The sequence below is a fragment of the Pagrus major genome, chromosome 11 (assembly GCF_040436345.1).
Source record: "Pagrus major chromosome 11, Pma_NU_1.0".
Taxonomy (NCBI): Eukaryota; Metazoa; Chordata; class Actinopteri; order Spariformes; family Sparidae; genus Pagrus; species Pagrus major.
In genome coordinates this window covers 35,341,506-35,354,742 of record NC_133225.1, presented here as the reverse complement: position 1 = coordinate 35,354,742, position 13,237 = coordinate 35,341,506, and the positions used below count along the sequence as shown (strand labels likewise).

The window sequence follows — 13,237 nt, the reverse complement described above, 5'->3', positions numbered from 1 at the left end:
GCTGTAACCATTAACCAGCTATAGGGATGGTTTGTCTCAGCCAGCAGCTAAAGTTTACAAGAAATTGCCAAATTTTAAGATTCATGGCAAACTAAGATGAACAGACTACACACAGACAGCTTTCATTTAAGCATGTTCTTAACAAGCTGTTAATTGTTAGCTTAACCAGCACTGCGGTCATGTAGGCTAAAACATGCCGGTGGAAATGTCGCTGTTTATGCTGAAATATGATGCACATTTATGCTTGTTGAACAAGTGGTACTTGTTGCCTCCGCCAAGGAGGTTATGTTTGTTGACTTTCAACTCGTGAAGGTTTTATTACACTTACAATAACACGTGTCGTCGTCTCGAGTTATCTTCTTCACTTCTCTCCCCTCTCTGCTGCCACTGCATACGCCCATCTCTCTCTCTCCCATGCCCCTCAGTGATCAGAGCGACAGGGAACTTTTTTTTTTTAGAGAGACAGAGAGCAGCGCAGGGAAGACGCGGTTTATGGCGCTGTGGAAAAAAACTGCAGCCATCGGCCACTATCGGAGCCAAGTTCCGCCGATTCGATTAGTTTGTAAAACCTACTATCGGCGCAGATTAATCAGCCAAACCGATTAATCGGTCGACCTCTAATTAAAACACCACAGGAAAATGATAAAACAGTTAAGAATTAATTTAAACCAAAATATTGAGTAAAGAGGTATGTTTTAAGACGGGACTTAAAAATTGCAGTGGATGTAGCTTCTTTGATATCTAGTGGGATGCCATTCCATAGAAAAGGAGCATGGTAGGAGAAGGCCCTGCCACCAGCTGACTTTTTATTGATTGGTGGGATGACAAGGAGGTTCGAACTAAGAGAACGAAGAGGACGTGGCAGAATGTAGGGAGAAAGTAGTTCAGTTAAATAAGATGGTGCAAGTCCATTTAATGCCTTATAAGTTAAGAGAAGAACTTTAAAATCGGCTCTAGCCTGAATGGGCAACCAATGTAATGATGCCAGGACAGGAGTTATGTGACAGAATCTACTTGTTTTTGTTAAAAGTCTGGCAGCTGAATTTTGCACAAGCTGAAAACTCCTAGTAGTACAGATGGGCAGGCCAGAAAAAAGGACATTACAGTAATCTAAACAAGAAGACACACCAGACCAGTGACAAGTAGGTCATTAACTACTCTAGTTAGGGCAGTCTCAGTAGAGTGACAGGAGCGGAAACCAGACTGAAAATTGTCAAAGAGATTATTGGCAGAAAGGTGGACAGTCAGTTGATCAGCAACAATTCTCTCAAGTATTTTAGATAAGAAAGGGAGAGTGGAGACAGGTCGATAATTGGCAAGAACCACACACACCCCTCAGAGAAGGAAGTGTTCAAGATAGCATGTATAGGGGCATTCAGAATAGGAAAGAGTTCCTTAAAGAGGTCAGAAGGGATGGGATCTAGTGAACACGTTGTTGGCTTTGAGGCGGCAACCATTGAGGCCAAGGCCTCAGCAGAAATGGGTTTAAACTGAGAGAGTGAACTCGTGGACCAGGACACAGAGCACTGGCCGGTCATGGTACTAGAGAGCTGCTGGCTAATGATATTGTTCCTTATTTGGGAGATTTTATCAGTGAAAAACTCTAGAAAATCATTAGCTGTGAAAGAAGAGCTCAGAACAGGTGAAGAGTGTGTAAGCCTGGCCACAGTATTAAACAGGACCCGATGATTGTTCTTATTGGTTTCGATCAAGTTGGAGAAATAAGAAGATCTGGCAGCAGAAAGTGCATGTTTATAACGTTTAAAGCTAAGAGTCCAGGCGAGGTGTGAGGACTCTGATTTACAGGTGCCCCGTCTGTCTTCAAGTCTACGACAAGCCCGTTTTAAAGAGCAAGTGAGGTCGGAGAACCAAGGCACAGATTTAGTTCGAGTGCCTCTACTAGTTCTAAGAGGAGTAAAGGACTCGAGCGATTCTGACAGTGCACTGTTTAGGCCATCTGTAAGGTTGTTGACAGACATAGCCGTGTTGGAGAATGACTCAAGTTTATCGGGCAAATGATCACTAAACTAGAAGGGACTTAACATGGTTGTTAATGCAACGAAAAGAGTGAGGGTTAGATTCAGAGTGAATAGTCTGCATGCGTGAGAAGGTTAAAAAAGACACAAGAGTGATCCGAGACCGGGACCTGAAGAATAGAAGGGAGGCCAGCAATAATATCCTTTGTACAGACTAGATCCAAAGTATTACCGAGATTATGAGTTTACATTTACAGACTAAATTGCACTTTATAACCCTAACCCTAACCTTATACATAAATCCTCACTGTAAATAATATAATGTGTATGTATATATATATATATATATATATACGTATATATATATATATATATATATATATATATATATATATATATATATATATGTATACTTAAATATATATTCATAATAGACCAGACCTCTGGACACTTTTTTCCTACTGTTCTTTTTTGTTCTTGTTCTTTCTAGTTGAATGTTTGTTATGTTATGTTTATGTTTATGTTCATGTTTACATCTATGTACATCGGGTGCTAAGAAAAAAACGAAGTCAGATTCCTTGTATGTGTTTCATATACTTGGCCATTAAAGCTGATTCTGATTCTGATAATTGTAAACTGAACATGACTCGTTGGTCTTCTCTGTCCTTGTCCCTCATCAGTAGGGCCAATCTAGTAAAGATGGTTCTCCTCCCCAGGTTTCTTTACCTATTTCAACACATTCCGGTTTTTATCAAAAAGCCCTTTCAACACCTGGATCAGATGGTGTCCTCATTTTTATGGGCCAATAAACCTCACTGTATCAGGAAAGCTGTACTACGGCTCCCTAAAAACTCTGGCGGCCTGGCACTACCCAACTTCATCCAATACTATTGGGCATGCAACATCGATAAACTATGCTATTGGCTGGATAGCAGGGGTGAGACATGCCCTTCACTTAAGATTTGGCTGCAATTTCGCAAACATTTTGGACTTGATGAACCCTCGACTCTGGCCCCAGTTTTTAGAAACCACCTGTTCTCCCTTCCTCCTCCAATCCCATCTTTCATGCTTGGAGAGACAAGGGCCTACTCAACATCAAAGATTTTTATAAGGAAGGTGTTTTTACTGACTTCTCAGAGCTATCAACCAGACTGGACCTGCCCAAATCACACTTTTTCCATTTCCCTTCAAATTAGACACTTTATTAAGTCTAAATATCCCCACTTCCCCAACCACACACCTGGATCTCCTATTGACTCCCTGCTCACTTTAGTTCCCACTCAGAAATGCTCCATCTCAGTGATATACAGCTCCATTGACTCCCTCAACCTAGACCTGACAGCTAATCTGCGGCAGACTTGGGAGCAGGAAATTAGTGTGCCCATTTCTGATAACCAATGGGACTGAAGCCTTGCCCTTGTCCACAAAGCCTCAATTTGCACCAGGCATGGTTTACTGCAATACAAGGTCCTTTTCAGAGTACATTATACAAATGTCAGACTGGCAAAAATTTACCCGAGTATTGAGGACTCCTGCAACAGATGCAATAAATTACCTGCTAACCACACCCACATGTTCTGGTCCTGCTCGCACCTGACAGACTTTTGGAGACAGATTTTCAATACACTGGGATCAGTATTTGATACAACCCTCAAACCTGACCCACTCACAGCCCTATTTGGAGTCCCACCACCTGGAGTACTCAACCTCTCAGCCACTAAGCAGCATGTCTTAGCCTTCACAACTTTATTGGCGCGATGCCTCATCTTTTTCAGGTGGAAACAGTCACACCCTCCTTTCGCACGACAGCTGTCTCAAGGAGATCCTAAGCCATATCAAACTTGAGAAAATCAGATTTTCACTTGCAGAGTCAAGCAGTTGATTCAACAGAACTTGGAGGCCCTTTATCAAGCATCTTGATAGGACTATTATCCAACCAGAGGATGGTTAGTTGCCCCCCCCAAATTCCAAGAGAGCTTTGAAATATTTTACCGGGAACTATACTCTCAACCCCGGGCCTCCGATGAAACCCATATTGATACATGTCTGAGTTCGTATTGTACAACCAATTTCTGCAAAAGAATTGAACTTAGTCAATGCTAAACTAAAAGTTGGTAAGTCCCCGGGCTCCGACGGTTTTACTACAGAATGGTATAAGGCTTTGAAGCCACAATTATCACCATTATTACTTAACACATTTAACTGGATCTTACAGAAAGGGGAACTTCCACCCTCTTGGAGGGAAGCAATTATCTCAGTCATTCCCAAAGAGCAAAAAGACAAGCAAGAATGCGGTCCATGTTGAGGACCTGTCGGTGTCCTCAACATGGACTACAAACTGTTTACATCTATCTTAGCCCGAAGACTAGAAACACTCCTACCCAACCTCATCCATTTAGACCAGATGGGATTTATCCAACACAGACAGACCCTGGACCACATAAGGAGGACTTTACATATTTTAGAACAGATAAAGAAAGATAAGAAAAAATCAATGATTGTAGGTTTAGACACAGAAAAAGCCTTTTACTCAGTTAGGTGGTTATTTTTGTATAAGGTTATAGGAAAATTTGGCTTTCAAGATAGATTTATAAGAGTAATTCAGACCCTATATGATAAGCCTACAGGGCGGATGAAAATTAACGGGGACCTTTGCGATTCTTTTAGAGAGGAACAAGACAGGGCTGCCTGATATCACCCCTTCTTTTTGCTTTATTTATTGAACCCTTGGGCCAATTTTTAAGACAGAGTGACAATATTAGAGGCATTGAGGTGGCAGGGATTAAACAGAGGGCAATACTTTTTGCAGATGATGTTTTAGTTCTTTTGGGGGAGCCAGAAAAATCACAGAAAAGACACTGTTGGCTGACTTTGGGAATCTATCAGGGTATAAGCTCAACATATCAAAGACACAGGTTATGACTTTAAATTTTACTGCACCAAAGAGCCTGCAAGACAAATATAAACTTGAAACTTAAAATATCTAGGAATAGTGCTAACAAAAGACCTTTCAAAATTATCACAAGCAAATTATGGACCATTATCCTTGAAGATAAATCAGACCTGCACCGATGGAATCTTATCCCCTTTCTAAGTCTAAGTTCAAGGGTTAGTGCAATTAAAATGAACAGTCTCCCAAGATTGTTATACATTTTTCGGACTTTACCAGTGGGAATAATTGACAACCAATTTAGGGGGTGGGATAAATGGATCTCTAGATTTATCTGGCAAGGAAAAAACCTAGAATTTGATTTAATACTTTACAATTCAGAAAAGAAAAAGGAGGAATGGCACTTCCTTGTTTAAGAAAATATCTCTATGCCTCACAGCTAACCCCTTTGCTGTATTGGTGCAACAGTGAGTATAAGGCTAGATGGAAGGAACTAGAATCTGAAATCAGTTAAAATTTTCCTTTGCAGGCCGTAATTGCGGATAAAAGACTGATGGTTCAATTCGACGAGAGAAATAACCCCTGGATAAACCTTACGTTGAAAATATGGCAAAAGGTGATTAAATCATGTGAAATCCATAATATGCTCAAACTTTTTAGATGGTGTGCTTATGACACAGAATTTCTTCCCGAACAGAGGGGACAAAAGATTTGAATCCTGGGTAAGGAAAGGATTTACAACTTTCCTTTCATTTACACACAAAAACACACTACAGAGTTTTCAATATTTACAGGATGTACATTGACTAGAGAAGACTGATTTCTTCAGGTACCTCCAAGTGCGACATCATTTCAATCAGAAGCGCATAACAACTGAGTTTTCAATAGTATAATCTGAGTTCCATGGGATCCTTAGGTCATCCCTCAGTTCAATTCCATGCAAATCAATTTCTAAGCTGTATAATGCTCTCATGCTTGCTAAAACGCGCTGTATATTAAAAGAAAAATGGGAAAAAGAAGCAGGAGTAGGGATTTCAGAGGAGGCTTGGGGGGAAATATGCAGCTTTCAGTGGTCTTCAACTAATTCCATGGCGTGGAGGGAGCACAGTTGGAAAAACATAATAAGATATTTTAAAACCCCCCCATATAGACATATTTTTACAAACTAATTTAAATAATGAAACTTCCCCATCCCTGCTTTGGGAGACCCTAAAGGCCTACTTGAGGGGGCAGATTATTTCCCTTAATGCATCGATTCATAAATTACGAAGAGCTAGACAAACAGAACTTATTGGTCTCATCTCTAATGTTGACAACGCCTATGCTAATGCCCCCTCCCCAGAATTGTATAAACAGCGTGTTTTGTATCAGGCTGAATTTGACATGCTTTCAACTGGCCAGGCTGAACGAGCTATGCTGAAATCTAAACATAGGTTATATGAATACGGAGAGAAACCAAGCAGGGCTCTTGCCTACAGTCTTAAGCATATTACCACTACTCATGTAATAGATCAAATTGAATCTGAGTCAGGACTGCTATCAGACCCAGAGGATGTTAATAAACAGTTTTGTGAGTTTTATTCTAATTTATATACTTCTGAACCTCCCACTGATCTGAGGCTAATGGATAGTTTTTTTGAAGGTCTGGATATTCCTACTGTGGAAGATAAGTTTAGGGAATCCTTAGATAGCCCCATTTCTTTGCAGGAAAAAAACCATGCCATTTCATGTATGCAAAGTGGGAAATGTCCAGGTCCAGACGGCTTTCCTAGTGAATTTTATAAGAAGTTCTCTGGAAAATTAGGCCCCTTGCTCAAAGATGTATTCAATGACAGTTTAAATTCCCAATGTCTCCCACAAATGCTACGCCAGGCATCTATATCTCTTCTCCTAAAAAAGGCAAAGATCCTCATAGTTGTTCCTCCTACCGCCCTATTAGCCTTCTCAATGTTGATGTGAAGATACTGGCTAAGGTGCTAGCTCTTCGTCTCGAATCTGTCTTGCCCACCCTTATTTCATCGGATCAGACTGGGTTTATAAAAAACAGACATTTATTTTTCAACATCAGGCGTGTATTCAATATACTTTATACATCATCTTCTTCTCAGTGTCCAGAGGCACTTTTGGCCTTGGACACTGAGAAAGCATTTGATCGTGTTGAATGGGATTATTTGTTTTATGTTCTTAAGCGGTTTGGGTTTGGGGATACATTTATTTCCTGGGTCAAATTGTTGTATACTTCCCCTTTGGCTTCTGTTAGAACCAATGACACTTATTCACCATATTTTCCTCTCCAGCGTGGGACCAGACAGGGCTGTCCCCTGTCCCCATTGCTTTTTGCCTTGGTGATGGAGCCTTTAGCTGCTACTATGAGACAGTGTACTGATATCAAAGGGATCTTCAGAGACAACCAGGAACATAAAATCTCTTTATATGCGGACGATGTCCTCTTGTATGTAACAGATCCTCTCACATCTATTCCACATGTTCTTAAAATCCTTAAAGTTTTTGGTAGTTTTTCAGGGTACAAGCTGAACTTTGCAAGAGTGAGCTTTTGCCCATCACTAAGGTTGCTTGTCAGCTCCCACTTAACTCTCTACCTTTTAAAGTGACAAATGATAGGTTTAATTATCTTGGTGTGTGCATCACAAAGTTTCACTCCCAACTTTTTAAGGCTAACTTCACTCCGCTTGTTGAGAATACCCAGCGGGATCTCACCCGCTGGTCTACTTTGCCTTTATCTTTAGCCAGGCGAATCAGCATAATTAAAATGAATATCCTTCCCAAGTTCCTGTTTTTGTTTCAGTGTATCCCCTATTTCCTTACAAAAACATTTTTTACAAAGCTTGATAGTCTTATTTCATCTTTTATCTGGAACAATAAGACACCCAGGATCAGGAAACTGTTCTTGCAAAGACCTAAAATAGATGGTGGGATGGCCTTACCAAATTTTCAAATTTATTATTGGGCTGCCAATATAAAAAGCTTATTGTGTTGGTGATGGGACACATCATCCCAAGACCTTCCAGGCTGGTTACAAATTGAATCTAGCTCCTGCTGTCCTGTCTCACTCTCAGCTCTCTTGTGCTCCTCTATTCCCCTACTTACACCTCAGGCCTGTCAGAATCCAGTAGTACGCCATTCCCTTAAAATCTGGTCTCAGTTCCGAAAACATTATGGGCTAGCCCCCATGTCAATTTATTCCCCTGTCACAGCCAACCACTTGTTTCCGGCCTCTCTTCTAGATAAGGCGTTCCATCTATGGCAGAAGAATGGGGTTCATAATATTAAGATGTTATACAGGGATGGTATTTTCATGTCTTTTGATCAGGTCAGAGAAGAATTCTCTTTACCTGCACATAATTTTTTCAAATATTTACAAGTCAGGCATTTCATAAAGAATTATTTTATTCAGTTTCCCTCAATACCACCAAAGTCACCACTTGATTTTATTCTTGAATTCTCCATGTCCTAGCCTAACGGCATTCTGGTCTTCAATTTTTGAAGTTTATTCAGCAGTTTTTGGAGCTACCATTCACCCATGCCCTTTCATTGGACTCTTTGGTGTATCAATAAACAATATTTCCCTCAGGAAGCCGCAATTGAACTGTATGGCCTACTCCTCCCTTCTCGCACGTCGGCTTATTCTTTTAAATTGGAAAAATGACCGCTCCCCTTCGTTTGGCAGATGGATCTGTGATGTTATGTTTTTTTTAAAAATTGAAAAAATAAGATATACACTGAATGGATCAGTGACCAAGTTTGATTTGACATGGCGTCCATTTATTTCCCATGTAGAACGACTAACTATGCATTTTGACTCTGAATAAGATGTTTTGCATCTGTTTTTTGTATGACCACTGTGGACTTTTTGGGTTTGTTTCTTTTGTTTTTTTTTTTTTTCTGTCTTGTTATTTGGATAATGTGTTTGTTTGTTTTTTCTTTCCCTTCTTGAATTATTTCCTGTTTTGAGGGTTTGCTGTCTTGTTTCTGTTTAAAAAAAAAGGTCAATAAATATACATTGACAAAAAAAAAGATATTTTAAAACCCCACACCAGGAAAAATATATTAAAAATGTGTTGCAGACAGTGTGGATCGACGGAGGCATACCACTCCCACATATTCTGGGAATGCCCTAAATTGAGTTCATATTGGAATGGTATCCACAAAATATTGTGCACGGTATTCAAAATATATATACCCATGAACATGCAGACACTTTATTTAGGCCACATTGTGTTTCTGAAACAAAGGAGGGATACAAAGCTGCTGCAGGCCCTTTTGCCAGCGAGCAAAAAGTCAGTCACGAGAAAATGGCTAAATACAACACCGCCCACAGTGGAAGATTGGTATGGCATCATTTTAGAGATATTTAAGATGGAAAAATTGACTTACTCTTAAAGGACTCAAAAAGACAAATTTTACCAAATTTGGAACAAATGGATTGAATTTATCACCCCAGTGCGAGCAGACTTTGTATGACTCCATTGACGTTTCAAACTCCCTTCGGTCCTGTTGTATATAGTTACAATTTCTTGGAATAAGGGATGAGCATATGTATGAAAGTGGCACACCTAATGCCTGGCAGAGGACAGTGAAAGTATATATGATTGTATAGCTATATATGTATATTTGATGCTATGTAGTTGTAAACAGATGAGCCAATGTGATGAGTTTCTCTTGAATACATATCTCTGGAAGAGAAGGACTGTATGGTTTCTAAGGACTGAGCTACAGCTCGTGAGGACTGTGGCTTCCAGATTATTTTCCTGTAAATATGCAGACAAATGTAAGAAACAAAAACTGGAAAAGAGCGATATGAAAAATTGTAGAAACTCTGTATGCTCAAATGGTATCTTTTCCAAATAAAAATATAATCACAAAAAAAAGAAAAAGGTTCCTACTATGTAATTTTTCATTTAACACTATCCATTGATCAAAAACACAGAGAAAATGTTTCCAGCCTTCCTTCCTCCATCAGAATGATTGTCTATGGCTATAGCAGGCGTCTTCATACCTTAGAGTCTCCAGTCTCCATTCTGGATTGTGCAGTCCAGCAGACAGCAGCTTCACTCCTGAGACGCCTGGATGATTGTAGCTCAGGTCCAACTCTCTCAGATGGGAAGGGTTGGAGCTCACAGCTGAGGCCAGAGAAATACAGCCTTTCTCTGTGATCATACACCCTGACAGCCTGCAAACACACAGAATAACACACATGGCACATCATCTGAGGGTACTGGGCTTTTATTTAAGAAAGCAGGTTTATGTGCCTCTAGTGAAGAGCCCTGTGACCACAAGGACAGTGAGGAGATGGTCAGAGGAAGCTTATGAGACACTTCAGGGATGTTTTGAGATCACGGACTGGCAGTCACTTTGTGAACCGCATGGAGAGGACATTGATGGGCTCACAGAGTGCATCACGGACTATATCAACTTTTGTATAGACTCCACTGTTCCGGCTGAAACCGTGCATTGTTACCCAAATAACAAGCTGTGGGTACCAAAGGACATCAAAGAAATCCTCAATGAAAAGAAGAGGGCTTTCAGAGCTGGCAACAGGGAGGAGGTGAGAACTATACAGGGACACCTGGTCACCAAGGTGAAGATCAGGGAGGGTAAAGAAAACTACAGGAGGAAGCTGGAGTGGAAACTTCAGCAGAACAACACGAGAGAGGTCTGGAGAGGAATGAGGACCATCACTGGAATTATGTCAGCTGGCAATAGAGGAGTTGAAAGCAGTGTGGACCGGGCCAACAAACTCAATTTTTTTTTTTTAACAGATTTGATACTGAGACCCCTGCACCCCTGATAACACCACCATCAATCCCACTGCTGTCTACCAACTACCATCTTCTCCACCTCCTCCCCCTCCTTGAAGCCTTTCACCCTCCTGTGAGATCCCTCCCCACTCCTCCTCCCCTGGTCTCCAAACTCACTACACAATACAACCAATTGACTCTACACCTCCCCTCCCCTACCTGTCACCTCTACAGTGAACATCACAGCTGATCACGTTAGGAGACAGCTGGTGAGACTCCACTCGGGCAAGGCTGCGGGTCCTGATGGTGTCAGCCCCAAGGTGCTCAAAGCCTGTGCCCCCAGCTATGTGGAGTACTTCACCATGTATTCAGCATGAGCCTGAGTCTACAGAGGGTCCCTGTGATGTGGAAGACATCCTGCCTTGTCCTTGTGCCAAAGATGTCGCGTCCCGGTGGCTTCAAGGACTACAGACCTGTGGATCTGACCTCCCACATCATGAAGACCCTGGAGAGACTCTTCTTGGTGCAGCTCTGGCCCTTGGTCAAACCACTTTTGGACCCCCTACAGTTTGCCTATCAGCCCAAACTTGGAGTTGAGAATACCATCATATACCTGCTTAACCATGTCTACACCCACCTGGATAAACCAGCGAGCACTGTAGGAGTCATGTTTTTGACTTCTCCAGTGCATTCAACACCATCCATCTGGCTCTACTGGGTGAGAAGCTGACAGCAATGAAGGTGGATTACAACACTGAATCAGATAGAGTGGTCAGCAACACCAGGGCCCCACAGGGGACTGTCCTCTCTCCCTTCCGCTTCACTCTCTACACCACGGACTTCAACTACTGCACAGAGACCTGTCATCTCCAGAAGTTCTCGGATGACTCAGCAATAGTTGGATGTATCAGTGAAGGTGCTGAGGATGAGTACAGGACTACTGTGGACAACTTTGTCACATGGTTTGAGCGGAACCATCTACAGCTCAATGTGACAAACACCAAGGAACTGGTTGTGGACCTAAGGAGGACCAAGGTGCCGTTCTCCCCTGTTTCCATTCAGGGGGCCAGTGTGGACATTGTGGAGGATTATAAGTATCTGGGAGTCCACATTAATCATAAACTGGACTGGGTTAAGAACACAAATGCCCTCTACAGGAACGGACAGAGTCGTCTCTATTTTCTGAGACAATTGAGTACATTAAACATCTGCCGGACTATGCTCAGGATGTTTTATGAGTCTGTGGTGGCCAGTGCTATACTCTATGCTGTTGTGTGCTGGGGCAGCAGACTGAGGGTAGCGGATGCAAAAAGGTTGAACAGACTGATCCGCAAGGCCAGTGACGTTGTAGGAGTGGAGCTGGACTTTCTGACGGTGGTGTCAGAGAGGAGGATGCTGTCCAAGTTACATGTCATCTTGGACAATGGCTCTCATCCACTCCGTGATGTGGTGGTCAGCCACAGGAGTTCATTCAGCACTAGACCAATCCCACCAAGATGCACCACAGAGCGCCACAGGAAATCATTCCTGCCTGAGGCTATCAAACTGTTTAACCCTGTAAGACCCAGATATAGAAAAAAATGAGCAAAACATTTTTTGACCTCTCAGATATTGTTTTAGGAGGCCTCTGATGTAGAAATTAAAGAGTTTTCAAATGTTTTACATTTTAGTAAGTTTTTAGGGAAATGTCCAAATTTGCAATACTGGGAATAGTTGGGAGCAGAATTTCTGTGTTTGTACTCACTTTGTCTGAACAGATATACAGAACATTTAAGTAGCCATGGTCTGAGTTTCCAGAGTTTGTCCTTCTTTTCCATCTCTGACACAGTCAAGTTGTTTGTAAAGTGTAATGAAGTCAACAGAGATTGGAATCTGTTGCGGGACATCACATCAGAAACAGGGGTGTACCGTGTGTCTGTCTCCCAATGCATACGGACTCCAGCCATTTGCATTAGGCCCATCTTCAGGTGCATGCCAAGCATTTTCTCAATTTCCTTATTATTGGTGTTAACAGATGTTCCATTTTTTTTGCAAGCTGTACTCATTTGTGTTTCTTGTCAGAGCCTCAATCATGTCTTCTGTCACAAACTTTTGGAATAGACAGGGTGGTAGACCATGTGTCGAGGGTAGAGATCTAAGTATTTCCATTAGTTTGTCCATAAGTATTATCATTTCAATACAAATGCTAATCAAAATTCCACTACATTCAAACAATACTGTCTGGCTGGCCTATTATGCTCTCTACTTATCATACTAAAAGGAACACATGCATCCCCCCAGAGCACTTACAGGTTCACATTCAAGACCAGTTACACCTGTCCCTGAACAATGCAACAGGCATCCCCCCCAACAAATCCAGAACATTCAGAACCTGTTTTTCTATCTCCTAATGCTACAAACTGCTACTTGGGCAACACTGAGAAAAATAGCTCAGGATCATTTAGAAGTTAAAAAACAAACAAGAAACTACAAAGATACAGGGAGTTTCAAATAGTGCTATAGATGATGGAGTTTCAAATACCCCATACAATTTATTCATGTGTTTAATTATGGTCTAAGCTAAACTAAGTAAAAATTTAACAGAAAAACACATTTAGAGCTTAGTTACAATG

General features: G+C 41.4%; 1 protein-coding gene across 1 annotated transcript in view; it reads right to left on the bottom strand.

The window, feature by feature from the left end:
* The window catches only part of LOC141004318 (protein NLRC3-like), a 59,832-nt gene that overhangs the window by 16,613 nt on the left and 29,982 nt on the right, over positions 1–13,237 (bottom strand). The window contains exon 8 of the mRNA XM_073475749.1: positions 9,884–10,057. Within this exon, the coding sequence (XP_073331850.1) occupies positions 9,884–10,057 (174 nt within the window). The remainder of the gene's footprint in view (positions 1–9,883; positions 10,058–13,237) is intronic.